Source organism: Eulemur rufifrons, chromosome 7 (genome assembly GCF_041146395.1).
Source record: "Eulemur rufifrons isolate Redbay chromosome 7, OSU_ERuf_1, whole genome shotgun sequence".
Classification (NCBI taxonomy): Eukaryota; Metazoa; Chordata; class Mammalia; order Primates; family Lemuridae; genus Eulemur; species Eulemur rufifrons.
The window spans coordinates 65,710,581-65,730,635 of record NC_090989.1 but is presented as its reverse complement, the minus strand read 5'-3'; the positions used below and the strand labels follow the sequence as shown (position 1 = coordinate 65,730,635).

The 20,055-nt window shown below is 41.5% G+C and overlaps 1 protein-coding gene across 1 annotated transcript in view; it reads left to right on the top strand.

Annotated features, from left to right (window-relative positions):
• Positions 1–18,915, top strand: part of HACD2 (3-hydroxyacyl-CoA dehydratase 2) — an 89,635-nt gene extending 70,720 nt beyond the window's left edge. The window contains exons 5-7 of the mRNA XM_069472710.1: positions 6,718–6,839; positions 9,953–10,131; positions 16,117–18,915. Coding sequence (XP_069328811.1) covers positions 6,718–6,839; positions 9,953–10,131; positions 16,117–16,199 — 384 coding nt within the window. The 3' untranslated portion in view covers positions 16,200–18,915. The remainder of the gene's footprint in view (positions 1–6,717; positions 6,840–9,952; positions 10,132–16,116) is intronic.
• Positions 18,916–20,055: the final 1,140 nt, after the last annotated feature.

Below are 20,055 nucleotides of genomic sequence, written 5' to 3'. Positions count from 1 at the left end.
CAGGGCTAAAATAAAAAAGAAATGAAGATTATTGGGGGAAAAAAAAAAGGCTCAGTGAAGAGAGTCACATTAACTTTAGGGAATTCATTAGGGTTTGTTTCAAGTTCTTATGTTGCGTTCTATCTAGGGTCCGTTGGTGCTCAACTAGAAGTCATTTCATGGGTATAGTAAAGATACCTGTGGACACTAGTGACCTGTAATTTTTTGTTACTCAATCTTTTTCAGTGAGCCTCTTCCCCTCAGTCCCTTTAATGTCCAAATCACATTCTGTATTCCCTTTTCAGAGGTTGGCTACATTTATTGAAGAACAGATGGCTTTCTTAATACTAAATAACCATCACATTTACCTTATATGTTCTCCAGGCTCTTGTACAGGATTCCTTCTAAATGTTCTTGATTCCACAATAGAGTTGTTGTCCCCATAACACACATGTGCATGTGTGTATGTATGCACGCGTGTGAGGCCTGAAGCCCAAGAAGACAAATCAAAACTGTTCAGGGTTTAGGGACCAGACCTACAAACCCTCAAATTCTCTAAACCTCATTTTCCTTATCTATAAAATGGGGATTCAATGAGTTAATATATGCTTTAAAAAATTGAGTATTTCCTTACTTTCTGGCACAAATGGATTTCCAGACTCATCTTGCGCCTTCCCCAGTGCCCATTTGCCAAGGAGCCCCAATTTCTCTTAGTGGAGGATGGTCATTTAGAATCTAAGACCTTGAATTCCTGGGCTCAAGCGATCCTCCTGCTTCAGCCTCCTGAGTAGCTGGGACTACAGACACACACCACCATGCCTGGCTAATTTTTTCTATTTTTAATAGAGATAGGGTCTCGCTTTTGCACAGGCTGGTTTCGAACTCCTGACCTCAAGCATTCCTCCCCCCTTGGCCTCTCAGAGTTGCTGGGATTACAGGCATGAACCACCACACCCGACCAGCTTTTACATTTTTCGAGGGTGTAAAAAACAACAAAGATGAATATGTAACAAAGGCCACGTGTGGTACAAAGCCTAAATTATATACAATATCCAGCCCTTTACAGAAAAAGTTTGCCAACACCTGTTCTAGATTGTTGCTATGGACTGCATTGTGTCTCTGCCCACAAAATATTCATACATTGAAGCCCTAACCCCCAGTGTGATGGTATTTGGGGCTGGGCCTTTGGGGGATAAGCTTAGATGAAGTCATGAGGGTGGAGCCCTTGTGGTGGCATTAGTGCCCTTATAAGTGAAGATACTGTGTGAGGACGGACATGTGGAGAAGGCACTGCCTACAAGTCAGAAGAGATTCCTCACCAGAAACCAACCAGTTGCCACCCTGATCTCAGACTCCTCGCCTGCAGGACTGTGAGCAATTACCTTTCTGTTGTTTAAGCCCCCTAGTCTGTGGTATTTTGTTATGGCAGCCTGAGCAAACTAAGACAAACACAATCTCCACCATTTTTCCCAGAACAGACTCTAGTCTCCTACCCTCTTAGATTTTACCAAAATCTCTTCTCTTCATAAATGAAAGCAGTTTTAAGAAGAAGAAAGAATGCTTGCCATAAAGGTTGGTCAGGGAATTTCTTTGAAATGACCAGAGTGGTAAACTGCAGATTCCAAAATGCTAAGAAGAATAGGTTTCTACAATAGCGATTTTCTGATGTGGTACCATCTGTTTTTCTTTGAATGTAATAAAAATGACAGCTTTTCATGTACTGATACTCCCTGTGCCTTTTAAAGTCAAACATATGATGCTATTTGTGTGTAAAGGGTTTTCTCTTGCACCCATTTGTTTCTCCAGCTTGAATTTCTGTGTAAACTCCGTTGGCTAAATTACACAAGCCGCCTACACCCTCCCGCCTCCTCCCTCACTTTAGAGCAGGGGGTGGAAACCTCCGTCTGCAACGTGGAGTATCCAATACGCAGCTCACGGTACCAAGCAAAGGAAGATTTCCTAACGGGAAGGGCTACCCAGTGCCCACTCCCCTATTTGTGCCCATTGTTGTGAATATGTAACTTTGAAACATGGCTTTGAGACGTTTTTGGCAACCTATCCTAAACCTGGCCTTTTGTCCCCTTCTTCTCTGTTGCAAACTATAAAAATCTTCATTATCTCCCTTCTCCCTCTATGTCCTAGATGCACCACCTTTTCCTCTAAAAAGCAATAATGTGTATCTAAAGCAAACCTTTAATTTTTTATTAAGCAGCTTTACAGAGATATAATTTATAAAATTCGCTCATTTGAAGTGTACAGTTCAGTGCTTTTTCATAAATTTACCAAGCTGTGCAACTGCACCGTAATCTAGTTTAAGAACATTTCCATCACCACAATGTGATCCCTTACACCCCTTATAGTTAATTCCCACTCCCAGACCCTGGCAGCCACTAATCTACTTTCTGTCTCTAGATGTGCCTCTCCTAGACATTCACATAAAATGCTATATAACGTGTGGTCATTTGCATTTGGCTTCTTTCACTCAGCATAATATTTTAGAAGTTCTTCTGTGTTGTACCATGTGTCAATATTTCTTTCGTTTATGTTGCTGAACAGTATTCCATTGTATGGCTGTATATCTCATTTTGTTTATCTATTCACCAGTTGATGAATATTTGGGTTTTAACTTTTCGGCTATTATGAATAATACTACTATGATCATTTGGTTGCAAATGTTTGCACAGACATATTAAACTACTTATTCTTGATAATGATAAAATTGCACGTTTCTAATTTTTAATTCAAAAAGCAGTTGAGTTGAACTTTTTGTAATCCTCATCCTTTGCCCCTGAAAAAACTCCTCCAAAGATAAACTGGCTTTTGTTTTTTTGTTTTTTTTACTTCTGCGAGGCTATCAGTTGGTTCTTTTTCTCTGTGTCACTGGCCCTTAATAGAAAGGCACTCCCCACTTGTTAGAAAACATGCCCAATTCTTCCTTTCAAAAAAGAAAAAGAAAGGCCAGGCGTGGTGGCTTATGCCTGTAATCCCAGCACTTTGGGAGGCTGAGGCAGGAGGATCACTTGAGCCCAGGAGTTCGAGGCTGCAGTGAGCTAAGATTGCACCACTGCACTCCAGCCTGGGTGACAGAGCAAGACCCTGTCTCTAAAAAAAGAAAAAGAAAACAGTTTTTAATTTTTCAAAAAAGAAAAATATCAATTAACGGGCACTGATTCCACACATCCCTTGTGTCCATACCTGTATTGGGGATGAGGAAGACAAATAATGAGCCCTGGACCCTTGAAGACCATGCCATCAAGGGGGGAATAAATAGCCAGACAGCTATTCCCGTTTTACAGCTGTCAGTAACAACAGAGCATTTAAATTCTTCTCTCCTTTCCTGCCTGCTTTGATAAAGGAAAAATTATTTTCAAGAAGTACGATCGAAGACTCTATCTTTTTTCCCAACCAAAACAATTTCAGCTCACGCGAGAAGATTAATCTCAGCCAGAGCTTCATGCCTTGTCCACGTGGAGGATGTACGCACACACCTTTCCAAAGAGCAGCAGCTGAAGCCCTTACCGGCTGCCATCCAGCTCAGCCTTCCCTCCTACGTAAGACTGTCTCCTGGGCAATCTTGGTTTGGATATGTCCAGGGCCTCGGAGCACACAGCTTCATGAGGTGGCCTATTTCATTAGTCAACTGGTTGGTTACATAGTTTTTCTTACTTTGAACTGGACGTTTTACTCCCTTATTTTATCCATTAGCCTCATGTCCATATGCCCCTTGCACATGGTACCCTTTTACGTATTTTAAAGTACTTACCCTCTCTTTCCTTTCCAAGATAAGCTCTGCTTGTTCAGAGGTTCTTTTTTATCTTTTCCCTTTTTTCTTTTTTTTTTTTTTTTTTTTTTTTTTGAGATGGGGCGTGAGCCACCATGCCTGGCCAATTCAGGGGTTCTTATAACAGACTCTGATCCCTAGGTGGGGTCTGATCTATTTAGAATGTAGTAATTGGGATGAGGCTGTTAATGTGGCTGAGTGCTGGAGTTTGTTTGTTTCAACAGCCACCTCACGCCTCGTGGGCCCTTACGAAGCTTGTGATTCACCAAACCAAATCTCTTGGTTTCATACTTCAGTTCTTCTCTTTTCTGTTCTGGAGCCATTTTGTTGTTGCTGAGTCCTGTGTAACTTTATATTTAGCCCTGTTAAATTTGGTCTTACTGGGGGTTGGGTTTTTTTTTTTGTTGTTTAATGGTAAAATATAAGTAACATGAAATTTACCACTTAAACTGTTTTTAAGGATACAGTTCAGTTGCATTAGTACTTTACCATTGTTTGCAACACCATCACCATCCATCTCCAGAACTTTTTTTATCTCCCCAGACTGAAACTCCATACTAGCTAAACAATGATCACCTCTTTCCTTCCACCCCAGCTCCTGGCAACCTTCTGTCTCTACTTTGTTTCTCTGAATTTGACTCCTGTAGGTATGAGTGGCATCATACAATATTTGTCCTTTTGTGACTGGTTTATTTCTGATGTCTTAAAGGTTCATCCATGTTGTAGCATGTGTGAGAATGTTCTCCTTTTTAAGGCTATTGTATGTATAGATCACATTTTGTTTATCCATTCATCGATTGGTAGACATACCTGGGTTGCTTCCACCCTTTGACGATTGTTAATAATGCTGCTATAAACATGAGCATATAACATCTGTTCCAGTCTCATTGATCTTACTGGTTTTAACTCATTACATTTTTCCCTCATTCATTATATTTTGCCCCTGTTTTGTGTTATTCGATAATTATCTGCAAATCAGATAAGGTTGATCTCTGACTTTATACAAGTCCCTTCTTGATAAAAATGTTGCATTTCCAATTGATTTGAAGATCATTTTGCACAAAACTGTCGTTTCCTGTATCTCTAGTCTTTTTTCAAGACTTATGACGTGGTCTTCACAGCTGGACTCTGGAAGCAGATGGCTTTCATATTTAGCCTGAGTCTGAGATTGTCAGAGTTCCTTTGGATAAAGTCTACTTGGCGGGCAGATACTGGGGGGAATCAAATAACCAACCTCTAGGCTGGATCAGAGCTGGAGGTTTGGGGGTTTTCATGGTTTTTTTACCTTTTTATTTGAAGGCCGCTAAGACTACATAGAAACTAATACCAGGCACCAAAAAGAAGCGAACTGAGTCTTGGAGTGACCTAATTAGGATTGAATTTGTTTGCTCCACAAATATTTATTGAGCTCCCACTTGTGAAAAGCACAAAGTGATTTGGGAAGGCAAAAGATGAATAAAACACATTCCCTTCTTTCAAGATGTTTATCGTATAAAATATTAGAGGAGCTTCCTGTGATAACTCAGAGATCTTTTAGGCAAAGCTTTAGCCCATAGCTGTAAAAATACATCTTCTTAAGATGAGGAGGATTACAAAATACACCAAAAAGCAAAGCATGCTCTGAAATTATATTTTATTTAGTATAGGTGGGTTTTAAGCAGGGATTTGAAGACAAACTGAAAAATCTCAACATGAAAGCTTTAGAGGTGTTTAGCTTTTGCTTTACTTTGCTAATGTGAGAGTTCCAGGAAAACAAAAAGTACTCTTGCTCTTGACAGTATAAAATTCTTATTATTTTTAGAGAATAGTAACTATGCATTTATGAAATTCTTTGTCAGAGCAATTTAGTTAATAGGTATGTAAATGACTACTTATTTCATTGTGTAGGTGGATCGCTCCATGTACACCTTCTAAGGAAGAATATAAGTGCTAAAAGCTATTAACATTGCAAATGGAAAGGAGCAAAAGTTAAGGCTAGAATGCCATACCTTTGCTGTGTTAGGTATTGGGAGTGAGAGAGTCTATCTTGTAGTCGATTTGTTCAGTTTACTAATCACCTGACTCTGGGATTGTTTTGGATGCATGGAAACTGATGGGGATGCAAGGTTGTTTCTTACTATTGGTTTTCAGGCACAAAAGATCATTACAAACCCAGCTGGGTAGAGTGGGGGAGGTACTGAAAGTTAATGCTACAGCAATAAATTTCAATGCAGGAGAATATCTCCTTAAAAAACACCTAAAGGCTCTTTAAAAAGTTTATTGGTTTTTCATAATAAAAACACCTTCAGAGGAAGCTGGGAGTTTCAAAGCTCTTCTGACTCTAGCTGCCTCCTGGGATCAGCATGGAAGCTTCTCTAATTGCTGAAGAGTTAATGCAGGCCTCCTCCCAGGGAAGAAGTCCAGTGGGAGAGAATAAATGCACCCCCCAACTGCCCCCCCACAAATGGTCCCATTTCCTTCGCTTGAATTCACCCTGCCCCATGAATTAGCCTCATCTCAATTCTGCTTTCATCATTACATTCCCCTTCTTAGAAATTTCCTTGGGTTCTCATTTGTCATGCAAATCAAACCAAAAGTCTTAGTAATGGATCCCAAGCTCTCCACCCTCCTTACCTAACTGCTGTTGACTCCCACTCCGCCACATCACAGGGAAGCTCAGTGTTGGTTTCTCCTGTGGGTGCAGCTCACCTCCTGCCCCTGCCCTGCTGCTGTCACTCCTGCTAACTGAGCGCCCTCCCTCTTAGCGCTCATCCGTTGGCTCTGCACAGCTGTTGTCCCAGGCCGAGTTCCTGTACTCGGCAGGCTCCTTCTGCGCTGTACCATGGCCCCTGTGGGTAGAGACCAGTGGCAGCATGGACTTAATTCTCCAGCCCTGCAGGGGCTCTGCACGTTGTGGGTGCTTCTTCATTCACATTTTTCATGTGTTTGGTTTTACTTTTGTTTTCCTTTTCCTCCAGGTACAGAGTGAAGACAGTGTCCTCCTGTTTGTTATTGCCTGGACAATCACGGAAATTATCCGTTACTCCTTTTATACATTCAGTCTATTAAACCATCTGCCTTACCTCATCAAATGGGCCAGGTAAAAAAGTATATGGAATGAAGACTAACTTTTGAAGTTATCCATCATTGCATTTACCCTTTATTGCCTAAATATTACCTCCAAGTTTCTAAAAATAAAATCGTATGAGATAGAGGTTGGGTAGAAATCTGGTCTGTAGATTTCATCAGAAAAAGGGTCTCTACTTTGATTAATAGAAATCCTGTTTTAAAATTTTTATGTTTTATATAAGTTATTTTTATTGAGATCAGTTCTTTTCAGTTTAATTATTCAATAGAGATTTGATGAAACATCCCTTTTTTGTCCATATCAGATTTTACTGATGAGCCTTTGCCATTGTGATGTTTTCTGGACCATGTCTAATTTTCCTAGTCTCAGTTTGGCCAAAAAGCTGTGGCTTTTAAACTAATGTTTAGTTTAATAATAAACATTATGTGTTTTAGCTTATCTATTTTATTTTGCTTTGATTATTTTTACCAGTAATACTCATTATGAGTTGGGTGAAAGGCTGATAGTTCTCTGTTTACCCCCGAGATAGTTGTGCACAGGGTTCTGAGTTGGGAAAGACTACGAAGGGGTGACAAAGCAGAAGGGTACAAATTGTCCTTGGGGCTGAAATGCCTCATTTCAGAGAAGGAAAATAGTGATTCCTAGACAGTTTATGAGTTCCGTGATTAAATTAGGGACATAATCCAGTTGTTTCCAACATATCAAGTATGAGAACTCCTCCATTATTTTTTGTTTGCAATAAACATTTTTATTGGGAAAAGCGGCACTAACCCGCATGGGCAAGCATTGCGAAAGCCGTCTACCCTGGTTGTAGGGGAAGTTTGTTGACCAAGACCTGATTTCACTGTTGGAGAAAGATTGTTTGTCCACTGTTCTCCACAGCCTCTCAAAAATTCTTCCTTTTCCATTGTCCTCCTTAGCATGGCTAAAATTGGCAGTGGGGAACATGTCTTCCCTTCATCCTCATAGATTTTTCAGCACAATTCCTGTGCCTGGAAGCTTGTAGTTCATTGCTTGTTATAAGCCACCAACAGCCAAGGCTTTTTAACACATTGACTGCCACGCTAGAAAAAAAATTTTTTCTCTGGGGCCATGGTGTTCTATTAAAACAAACGATCCTTTCTTTTATTTTTTCTTGAGACAGAGTCTCACTCTGTTGCCCAGCCTAGAGTGCTGCGGCGTCAGCCTAGCTCACAGCAACCTCAAACTCCTGGGCTCAAGCAATCCTTCTGCCTCAGCCTCCCAAGTAGCTGGGACTACAGGCATGCGCCTGTAAATTTAGCCATGCCCAGGTAAAATTTTCTATGTATTTTTAGTTGTCCAGCTGATTTCTTTCTATTTTTAGTAGAGACAGGGTCTCGCTCTTGCTCAGGCTGGTCTCGAACTCCTGAGTTCAAACGATCCACCCGCCTTGGCCTTCCAGAGTGCTAGGATTATAGGCGTGAGCCCAGCCACGATCCTTTCTAATTTGTTATTTTTTTATGTTGTTTTCTGTGCATGAGTTATGTGCAATGCAATCTACATTTTTAGAATTAAATTGTCAATATTTTAACAATAAGAACATCAACAAGTAAGATTTTCATGAACCAACTGTAGGGTTTTGCTTCATGAGGCCCTGGCTCAAAATTAGCATGAGTTAGGCCGGGCGCAGTGGCTCACGCCTGTAATCCTAGCACTCTGGGAGGCCGAGGCGGGTGGATCACTCAAGGTCAGGAGTTCGAGACCAGCCTGAGCAAGAGTGAGACCCCGTCTCTACTAAAAATAGAAAGAAATTGTATGGACAACTAAAATATATATATACAAAAAATTAGCTGGGCATGGTGGCGCATGCCTGTAGTCCCAGCTACTCAGGGAGGCTGAGGCAGTAGGCTTGCTTAAGCCCAGGAGTTTGAGGTTGCTGTGAGCTAGGCTGACGCCATGGCACTCACTCTAGCCAGGGCAACAAAGCGACACTCTGTCTCAAAAAAAAAAAAAAAAAAAAAATTAGCATGAGTTAAATACAACTCACGTGGCAGTTAATGTGTTATAGTCTGAGCGGGTCACTCCTTTAGCGGTATTTATACCTCAGAATGGCTTTCGGTTAGCTTGAATTTTTTTTTTTTTTTTTTTTTTTAAGAGACAAGGTCTTGCTCTGTTCCCCAGGCTAGACTACAGTGGCAGTATCATAACTCATTGAAACCTCCAACTCCTGGGCTCACATGATCCTACTTAGCCTCAGCCTTCTGAGGAGCTAGAAGTACAGGCATGCACCACCATGCCTGGCTAATTTTTCTATTTTGTATAAAGATGGGGACTTACTGTTGAGCAACTTACTGATGAGCAACTTACTGTTGCTCAGGCTGGTCTGGAACTCCTGGCCTCAAGCTGTCCTCCCAACTCCACCTCCCAATATCCTGGGATTACAGGAATGAGCCACTGTGTCCAGCCCTGAATCCTTTTTGAAACATAGAGAACGCTTTTTTAAAGTGAAAAAATTGTGTGAATCCCCTCCCATGTGATGGTAATTGTAATTGTGGGGTTTTTTAATTGGAAAATTACATAATAATCTAAAGCTATTATGAATTTAATTTTTTTAATTACATGCATCTGATTTTTCACAATAGCACGTACAGACTTTTGAAGAATAGTAGTGGTATACGTGTTTGCACTATTTTTATTTTCAGTCCGCAGACCAGACTTGGTGCATGTTATAGGGATTCCTAGAAAACATGTTCCCATTCCTCCCCACCACCACCCTGACCCCCTGCAAATCCCCCAGCCCCATGCCTTAGCCCACAGGGCAGGACCCTTCAGTATAAATCATGGCTCAGTGCCCCTACTCTGCCAGTATTTGATATCCCGTTGTTATTGTAGAGAATTGTTTTGAACAGTTGTTTCTTTAGTCAGGCCAAATTTTGAGGCCGACTGAACACATTTATTTTGTTCTAGAACATCCAGAAAACATATACTTGCTATAGGCCCTTTTCAAAAACTGATTTGTACAACCTGTCTTCAAAGAGTAAGTAAACAAGAAAATGTATAAACAACAGCTTTCTGAGAGACCAGTACTGATTAGAAGAGCGGTAATACGTCTTCCTCCTAAAGCTGGCTCTGCGCCTGAGTAATGAAGATTTTCTTTGTTTTAGGTACACACTTTTCATTGTGCTGTACCCGATGGGAGTGTCAGGAGAACTGCTCACGATGTATGCAGCCCTGCCCTTTGTCAGACAGGCCGGCCTGTACTCCATCAGTTTACCCAACAAGTACAATTTCTCCTTCGACTACTATGCGTTCCTGATCCTAGTAATGATCTCCTACATTCCCAGTAAGTAAACAGCTTTGCGTATATTTAATTATGTTTTAAAAGTTGGCTGTACAATAACTAGAGTTAAATGTCTTTGATTGTTTTTGCACCATGTCCAAGTAAAGGTAAATCTAATTTCCTGGGAACGCTTGGTTTTTATTGAATGCCGACTGTCAAAGGGAATTTTCTCCGGCAGTAATTGAATAAAGATGAACCCTTCTCAGTACAGCTGCCAAAATGGAGCCGTTCTCAGTATGTGGGTTTAAAATAGTGAATACCAGGGTAGGGTAACTAGATATTGGGGGAAAGTACTCAGTGGAAAACAAAAAAGCCATGAAAGACTACTTACCTTGATTTTATTTTTCTGTCTCTTGAGAACTGCTTATTATGGTATTTGAAAAACATGGTATTGTCTACCAGTGAGATGTTTAAAAAACAAACAAAAAAAACACACAGCAAAAAGATTTTTGCAATGGTTACTATATCAAAATAGACAGTTAACTTCATTTTGAAGGGATCAGTAGTTAACTAGAAACAAATAAAATGAGAATAGATTTAGTTTATATTTTTCTGTTTTTCCTTTTCTTATTAGCACTAAAACCATCTGAATGGGACATAGTGTTCTCTTCAGGATGGTTTCCAATTATTTTAATAGTTCTACCAAAGGTTTAAATATATGGATAGGCTGGGCGCGGTGACTCATGCCTGTAATCCTAGAACTCTAGGAGGCTGAGGCAGAGGATCGCTTGAAGTCAGGAGGTCTAGACCAGCTTGAGCCAGAGACCCTATCTCTACTAGCTGGGTGTGGTGGCGCATGCCTGTTGTCCCAGCTATTCAGGAGGCTGAGGCAAGAGGATCCCTAAAGACCAGGAGTTCCAGGTTGCAGTGAGCTAAGATGACGCCATTGCACTCTAGCCGGGAAACAGAACAAGACTGTCTCAAAAATGAATAAATAAATAGGTAGATAGATAGATAATCAAATGTGCTTATTGGCACACTCAGTGACAGAAGATGACATGTTTTCGTCTATTCAGGAGGATCGCTTGACACTGGCAGTTCAAGGCTATAGTGCGATATGATCACACCTGCATCATATAGCCACTGCACTCCACTCAAGACTTCGTTTTCTAAACAAAAAGAGAAAGACTCATTTGATGTCTCTGTGAGGTGAATCCTGTTTGTTGGGGAAGAGTTTAGTCCTTTTTTTGAATTCTGATGTTCAGTTATAAATCTTATAATTTCTACATACCAAAAGGATCTTGTAATACCCAATGACATATAACATTAGTGTTTCTTCTTATTCAACTATTTCTGTAGCCATTGCAACTCTGAATCTTATTTTAGTCTATGAAGATAGATGCTATATTCTCCCCTAAACCCCAGGTTAAATTCAGACAGGGTTGGATTTTTCTTTGGCTCACAGCCTTATCTGAATGAATCATCCTAACAATCATAAGCGACATGTTTGTGTCCCTCTGTGGAAAATTGCATTTCATGCACTGTGAGAAAAAAACTACATCCAGATTTCATGTGAAGGCTCATCTTGGAGAAATTCTTGGACGCAATTCTGTTTCGTGATTCATTTTCCACTCTTTATTCATTATCAAGTCCTCCTCTTCAGTACTGGAACGATGGAGGCTAAAGGTCATCTCTCTTCAAATGTAGAAGGTAGTTGATTTTCAAACAAAAAACAAACATGGCCAGGAGTGGTGGCTCACGCCTATAATCCCAGCACTTTGGGAAGCCAAGGCCGGAGGACTGCTTGAGGTCAGGAGTTCCAGACCGCCTGAGCAATATAGCAAGACCCTGTCTCTACACAAAAATAGAAACATTAGCCAGGCATGGTGGTGTGTGCCTGTAATTCCAGCTACTCAGGAGGCTAAAGCAGAAGAATCGCTTGAGCCCAGGAGTTGGAGGTTGCAGTGAGCTATGATGACGCCACTGCACCCAGGCATCATTCCCAGGCAACAAAGGGAGACCCTGTCTCTGTCTGTGTCTCTCTCCCTCTCCCTTCTTCTCCTCCTCTCCCCACTAGAGATACATATATGTGTATATATATGTGTGTATGTGTGTGTATATATGAGAATCTAATACCTTAAGTAATAAAAATTAACTAATAGTTTTTCATCTTTCTAATATTATTTTATTTTATTTTATTTCTTTCTTTCTTTTTTTTAGAGACAGGTTCTCATTCTGTTGCCCAACCTAGAGTGCAATGGCATGATCATTGCTCACTGCCGCCTTAAACTGCTGGGCTCAACCAATCCTCTTGCCTTGGCCTCCCAAAGTGCTGGGATTACAGGCATGAGCCACCATGCCCGGCCTCTAAAGTTGTCTCCTTAGAGTTTCATTTTCCACTCTCTAGAGCAACAATTCACAGTTATGATTTCACCGCACCCAGAGTAACACATATTATCCCAGTGGGCACCACAGAATTTATTTAAATTCAACATGTTAATAGTTTTTGAACAAATGGGAGATATGTGCCATATTGGATAACTGGGAAAGGGACAGGGAGGGTATTATGAAATCAAACCCATGGCAAGGTGATTCCACATTGACAGAAATCTGGGGGTCCCTCCCTCAGGGTTTCTGCTGGTCATCTTTGTGCTCTGGTGCCAGCCAGTACCAGCCTTTTTGCCTCTTTCTGCTGACCTCTTGATGCAGTGGCTGGGCCCAGTCAAGCCCAGGCAGCTCTCCCATGACAATAGGGTTCCTGGAGGAAAACAAGCCCAGTTCTGTGGGACTTTGCATCTTCCCCTGGAAGAGAGAAAGGAGAGAGAAAGCAGCCCTCAGGGCCTGCCGCCTGTTGGAGAGCAAGGACAGACTCTGCTCCCAGAAGTCTGTTTTCTTTACCTCAGTTTCTTCTCTCCTCTTCCCATCTCAGCCTCTTTTTGGTAGGAGAACTCGGCTTGGTTAAGTCTAATATAATTTCTTTTTTAAGGCAGCTTACCTCTTATAGACCAGGAAAAAGGGTGGATCTCAAATCAAGATTAAAAGATTCCTGATTAAAAGATCAAAATCCCTGACACCTCACCCAGGTCCAAGATGGCGCCCAGGCCACACCTGCTGCCTCAGGGCGCCCTTCGCGTCTGCTGGCACCCACTGGGCTCTGGCCTGAGCCGGCACCCTGGATGTTTTCAGTAGTTCACGTTGTTAATGTTGAGACCGGTTTGCACAGTTTGTTCCAGCCAGCTGCACATTTCCAACTTTCCAAAGCTTTGTATTTATCAGAAGAAAATGCAGAATTAGGAGAGGCTGCTGTTAACACGCAACCTCCTTTACCAAATTTAGTTTTCTTTCTATAATTTAGGGTTCTTTTAATCTTCTGCAGTGGGACGCTGATGATCTCCATGTATTACGTAAAGTAGCACCTGTTCCTCATGTCCCGACCCATTGCCACGTAGTGCACTCAGCCCACGTTGTGGCCCAGGAGCACTGGCCCCAGCGTTTCCTCCTCGTGTTGGGGTGTTTTGGGCCCCTGGCAAGGTGCTCCTCTCCCGGTCTGCTTCACTGGCAGTATGTACAGTGTCAGTACAATACAGTATCTGAGGACTCCGTAGGTGTCTAAGTCCTGTTTATATTTTCCCCTCAAAATTGGCGAATATGGGTTATGGGGGAGGAGACAAAAAAAGGTCGAGAAACACTGACATGGGTGAGGACGCCGAGAAGCTGGCACTCTCCAGCCATAACCCACCTCCGGTCTACAGAGACGCTGGGAAGGGACTCGGCCCAGGCAGAGCGTTTCCAGTTGCTCTCATCCTGCACAAGCCCGCCTCTCCCTAGTGGGGCAGCAACCCCAAAGGGACTGGCCGTCCTCTAAAACAAGGGAAGGCTCAGTAGCACCCACAGCCCCCGCAGCCCTGACACACAGGGACAGACACACACGCATGCCCAGTGACGGTCTGCCCTCCAAGTGTCCTGAACTGGCAGAGCAGAAGGTAGAATTCTCAATAGCCCATTGTCACATTGAGATTTTTTTTTTTTTTTTTTTTTTAGTGTTTATCCTGAGTATAGCCATGTAGTTAAAAATAGTAGCCACGCATCCGGAATTGTTTCAGTCAGTCAGGTTCGGTCTGAACATGTAGGTAATTCAGATGGAGGCGGCATGGAAGTTCTGGCCCCCCACGTGCCATTGCTCAAGCTGTGGAGAACAGCCCAAGCACCCCCAGGCCCCTGGCCTCCCACCCACATTCTTTTCTCTGGGGCCTCTGGGAGATGGGAAGGAATGAATGAAAGGCCATATCTGTCCCCATTTCTGGCATCTGACCCTTCTGATAGCCAGCAGGCCCTTGCCCATGGAAATGAGTTCTTACTTGGCTGTTTTGCTTTAACTGCCACTAAGGGCCTAATGCATAGCTTCTAGGTCATTATCCTCCCCTGGACCCTCCAAACCAGCTGAGGCTGGTAACGTAGTCACAAACACAGCCAGCAGGGAGGGTCCCTAGCAAGCTTAGCTCACAGCGTTTCCCTTTGCTAAAGTCAATCTATAGAAATGTGACTGGCCCCACGTTTTTAAATGATTACAATTAGCATTCCTTATGGCTTAATTATATCTTTACTTCCAGTTTTTAGATTATAGAGCTTGTCAAATATTCTGGCTTCCGTACCAAAATAGTTCTCTCCCTGTTGAATTGTATGCATAGGCTGGGTCTTTTCTGTGAACAACTTCCTGCCTAGAAATAGCGCGTGGAGTGGACGGCAGCGCCGTGGAGCACCCGGCCTCCCGTGCAGCTCAGCAGCTCTGTGCACCCACCGGTGTCCTGCGTGCTTTGGCAGGACCCTTGGAAATCTGGCAGCTTGGAGCCCGGTTAAAAAGGAAGAAACTGTCAGGGGAGGATTGGCAATAGGAGAAATTACCTCCACAAAAGATAGGTTATTGTCTAAGAAATAAGAAGTTGGAGCTATTGGGAAAGGGAGGGGAGGGAAGGGCATTGTATACCAAAGGCCATCCCACCTGAAGTTGTTTACACGCAGTGACCTTGTGTAGGCCAGGTAGTTCAAACTGGCATTTCCTAGCAGGAACACCCTAGGCATTTTGGGTGGGACAGTTCTTAGTTGTGGCAACTGGTGTGCATGGTAGGATGTTTTAGTATTGTCTGGCCCCATGTGCTAAATGCCAGTAACCTTCCCCTTTCTCCACTTATTTCCGTATATTCCCTAGGGAAGCAATACCACCCTGTTCATTGGAGAACCAGTACTTTTAAAAATATTCTCTGAAATGACCAAGAACAGAAGAATCTGTAGTGCCTAAGATATGGCATACTTTTCATAAGAGCTTTTTCTGCATCCAAACCTAGCTTAGTTGTGTTCAAGTCAAATGTATTCCTCCCCGTCCTTAGTCTTCCCATCGAAAGAATAACATCTCTTGGGAAGTAGTTTGGGGTGCCCCACCCCACCCCAGGACCAGAGAGACTAGACTGAGGGCCAGAAGCCAGAGCCTGGTCCTAGCTCTGCCAGCGATTTCCTGTGAGACCCCAGGCAAGTTGTTTACCCTTCCCGGAGCTTGAATTCTTCCTCCTTGAAAAAGGAATAATAACTCCATCACTGGAATTCCTTACCTGGTTGTTGTGAAATTGGTCAGAATAAATGTGAAGATAGCTTGAGCCCAGGAGTTTGAGGCTACAGCAGGCTATGACTGATGACACCACTGCACTGTAGCCCAGACAACAGAGCAAGACCCTGTCTCAAAAAAAAAAAAAAAAAAAAAAAAAAAAAACAGTGTAAAGAGTATTATTTGGTGGCTCTGGGCATCTTGATTGGTAGTGATAGTGACAGTAGTACCTGTCATCCCACTCCCCACCACACTCCCCCTCAGCTAAAGCAGGAAAGAAAGGTAAGTCTCTCAGTGTTGTTCCTGCCCTTCCCCAAGCCCACCTTGTTACCTTCCTTGGTTGCTAGACAAGAAAGTAGTCAGAGGGTCAGAGAGGACCTCAAGTCCATGCTTTAAGTAGAACATGCAATTTTAAATGATCTCCTTAACCTTTTTTTTTCTCTCCTTTCTAGTTTTCCCCCAGTTGTACTTCCACATGATACATCAGAGAAGAAAGATCCTATCTCATACTGAAGAACACAAGAAATTTGAATAGTTCCTGCTTTCTGCACATCCCCCCCAAAAAACAAACTTTTCAATGATCAAAAAATGCTGCAGACTTTTTGAGTTCCCAATACGTTTCATAGAAAATAAGTAAGAACTATTTTTAAAATATTTAAAATAAAACAAAAACCAAAATCCAGTGTCACATGGGCCTGGGATTTTCTATTTTAAAAGGCTGTTACATAAAACATCCTGGCCAGTCCATTTCAGCATGCTGTTTCTTTCAACCAGAAGTTCCCAATATTTATGATGGCGCTAGAAAGAGATTTGGCATTTTATATCCTCCTGTGTCCTTCATGTATCTGATAAATAAATCTCTGTAACACTGAATACTTGGGAGTTACAGTCTGAGTAATGAAGTTGTACCAACTGAATGCCCAGCTTGCAGTAGAGTTATGTTTCAGTCTGCAGTGTGTTTAGCATTCCCTTTTCAAAGTGCTTGACTGCATGCTGGAAACTATTTGTATTTTTGAAGCGGCAAACTTTGTTCTCTGGAATGCTCTGAAGTTATGGCTGGGACTTATCCCCTCATATCTACTGAATGAATTATAAAATGTATATGCCTGTGAAGCTTTGGGATAGTGCCCGTAATCCAAAAACAAGTAGAATCCTTTTGTTTGTTTTCAATTGAGTCATTACTGCCTGCCACTAAGAAACGTGCTTGAATTTAATGAGTATGTGTACATTGTAAGAACCTACCTTATCTGGAGCTCAGCCTCAATCATATTTTAACAAAATGACAGTTCTCAGAGAGGGAAAACTCCATAGCTAGTAAGTGACAAGCACCTTTCACAGTACTGTGCTCAGAATACCTCTGAGTGACGCAAGTAAGGTGTGTGCCCATAGCGGTTCTCATTTGCGGACCTGAAGCCAATCCAGCCACGTGGGAGTGGGGACTCTGTAATCGAAAGCACACGGAAGGCGCCACATCAGAAATGTAGTCCGGAAAAACATTCAGGAATAGGTTTTTACACCATTATAATTTTAATTTTTAATTTTCTCTCTTCTGTTTGGATAGTTTTCCTAATTATGCTCCTATGTTAATTCCCACCAAGTTGTAAGGCCAGAGGCAGTAAACTGTTCCAGTTGGGCAGCTACGAGCTAAAAGCAGTATCATCTCTGGGTGTTGGAGCAGCCAAGAAATATTTTGGTCCTATGGACATTGTCTAATTAACATCACATCTTCATACCATTCAGTTGCTCAGCTGTGCATTTAAAACCCTTCAAGAAGGGTTGGATGAAAATGTAAAAGCACAAGTTTAGATGTGCATTAAATTTTAAACAACACAGTACCTTCTTTATTTCTTTATGGAGGCGTTTTTTGTTTTTTCTTTTCTTTCTTTCTTTTTTTTCAGTTGATCTTTAAGACTAAGTCTAGCTTACTGAGTAGTTGTCATTTACAATATAATTGCTAATATCAAAAGAGTGTCATAATGGAAAACTAAATTTTTAAATGCTTATTTTCATAGAAGTTTAAAAATTTATTGCAGGCAGGTGTGTAATAAATTATTTTTTATTTGAACATTAAAATTCTGCTTCTGAAAGTCAGCACAAGATGGGCATTTTGAGATTGGAATCTATTCTTGTATTTGATAGACAAATATGTGGGAAATATTTTTTTTCATACTTTCTCTGTCCTTTTATTCTTCCAAAATTATTTCTACTGTAAAGTAGGATAACCTGGGTTATATTAGTCTCATTACTTTATTCAGTAAAGATTTTTTTCAATTGTTTTTGGAAAACTTCTGAAAGATAAGATGAAAAATGCAGGTATTTGGGATTGCTGGACCGGGGGTTTTATTCAGGCCTCTTTATTATAATTTGTCACTGGTTATGAAAAACATTCTGTTGCAAACAGTGGTATTGCATCGAATTGAACTTTGGCAACAAGAACACAGCAAACAGTTCCCTTTTCAAGAAGGGTCTGTACCCCAGTGTGAATTCTTGTACATCAACTTTAGAATCCTTGTGGCAGATCAGCAAGGCACGTCCCTGTGTCCTTCAATAACCTCTCTCCCTATCCCTAACATGAGTTCATTTCTCTTTTGAAGTAGCGTTCTTTTATAAATTAAGAACATCCAGCCCACCAAATGTCACCTCTTCCTATGAAGTGTGAATGAGGGATGTAGTGTTTTTGTGGGTATTTCGTTAGACCGAGCAGTTTCCTTTCAGGTCACAGTCCAAGGCATCATCTTCCCGCTACCCACTTGAGTGGGTGTTTCAGATCCCCCTGCGAGGCCTCCTTCTGAAAGAGAGAAGTCTTTGAGGTGCGCAGTAGTGCTTTGTAGACACAAGCTGCTAATCTGCATCTTTCTGTGTTCTGTTTGCTAAAGTTGGGATTATTCATTTAACATGTACCAGCTGTTATCAAAGACACCATGGAGAGTGTGTCATGGAATAAAGCACTATCCTTGAAGACGAAAAAGTTCCTCCAGAGCAAACCTCTGACAGGAAAGGTGTAGAAGATGTAGAGTCAAAGAGGCATATGAAGAGATCCTGCCCTCATTTTTCACTTGGTTTTTTTTTTGGGGGGGGGGGGTTATTCATTTATAATAAAAGGTTTGCATTTATGTGATCCAACCTGCAAATTATTTTCAATTCTGAGTTTTGGACAAAATATCTTAAAACATCAAAGTCAATATGTACTGCTCCTTTGAAATTTGGGTAAAAAATTATACACCCATATATATATATATAGTCATTTTTGTATTTTTTCTATGTTGTGAAAACCAAAATTGTAATTTTATAAGTCTTTGATTCACTAAAATTATATAATTTAAATGTATTTTTTGTATATTTAGAATAAGGAGTTCAAAGACTATGCTTAACTTTCTATGCATGCATTTGAAAGCTGTTTTTACCTGATAATGTTAATGTGGTAATAAGTTGTATTCATAAAATACTGATCTGTGTTGCATTTCAAAATAAACTAGTGTGTGCTCTGCCTGGATTTGAACTACTGACCAACAAGTGTAATGGTTTTTCACATTCAATAGGCCTGAATGTGGTGTTGCAGGAATATGGAAGGGTTTCAGTCCCGTTATGGACTCCAGCTCGTTCTCTGACGATTTTAAAATCTATTTCTACTATTCATAATGGTTCTGCACTCACAGGAAACAGATTATATTAAGAGGTTTCCACAAAGTCATTCTTCCCTGCCAGTCAGTCCTCAGGCTCACTGAGCCAGTCTGCACGCTGGGATTCCTCATGTAAGTGACTAGGAAATCTAAGAAGTTAATCAGCAAAAGGTTGAGAACCCTTGTCTTATAATGAGGTTTTTTTAGTGTAACTTTTCTGGTAGAAGCTGAGAGGGAGGTACTATTGCCCAGTACTGTTCATCTTATATTAAAACAAGATGTGGTCAAGTTCAAGCACCTCATCCTGAAAATGCCTCCAAACATAGAACAATCCTAGGAACTGCTCCCTCCCTCAAGGTCACAGAAGCAGTGGGAAGGACACTGACTTAGGGTATCCTCAGCTGGGTCACTTCTGACCTAGCTCTGGACCCCCAGTTGTTTCACCGCAGAACAGAAACACTGCTGTCTGCTTGTGCTGGCACGTTCTAGTGACTTCTCTGGCTGATGTCTCGCTCGTGGTGCCTGTAGCAGTAACGTACCCACCCACCCCATCCTCAGTCTGCTGGGTCTTTCTCAGAGTTAACCGTCTCCACTGCCCCAGAGTGTGGTCTTTGTTCCAAAGGGCAACTTTTTTTTATGTTTAAGAAGTTTTTTTTCCCTAAATATCATCAAGAAAAACAGACTTTTAAGATATATATTATTTGGGAGGCCTCGGCGCTTACTTTATTTCACATTTGTTAAAGTTGCATGAACTGGGGCAACAGATAACCT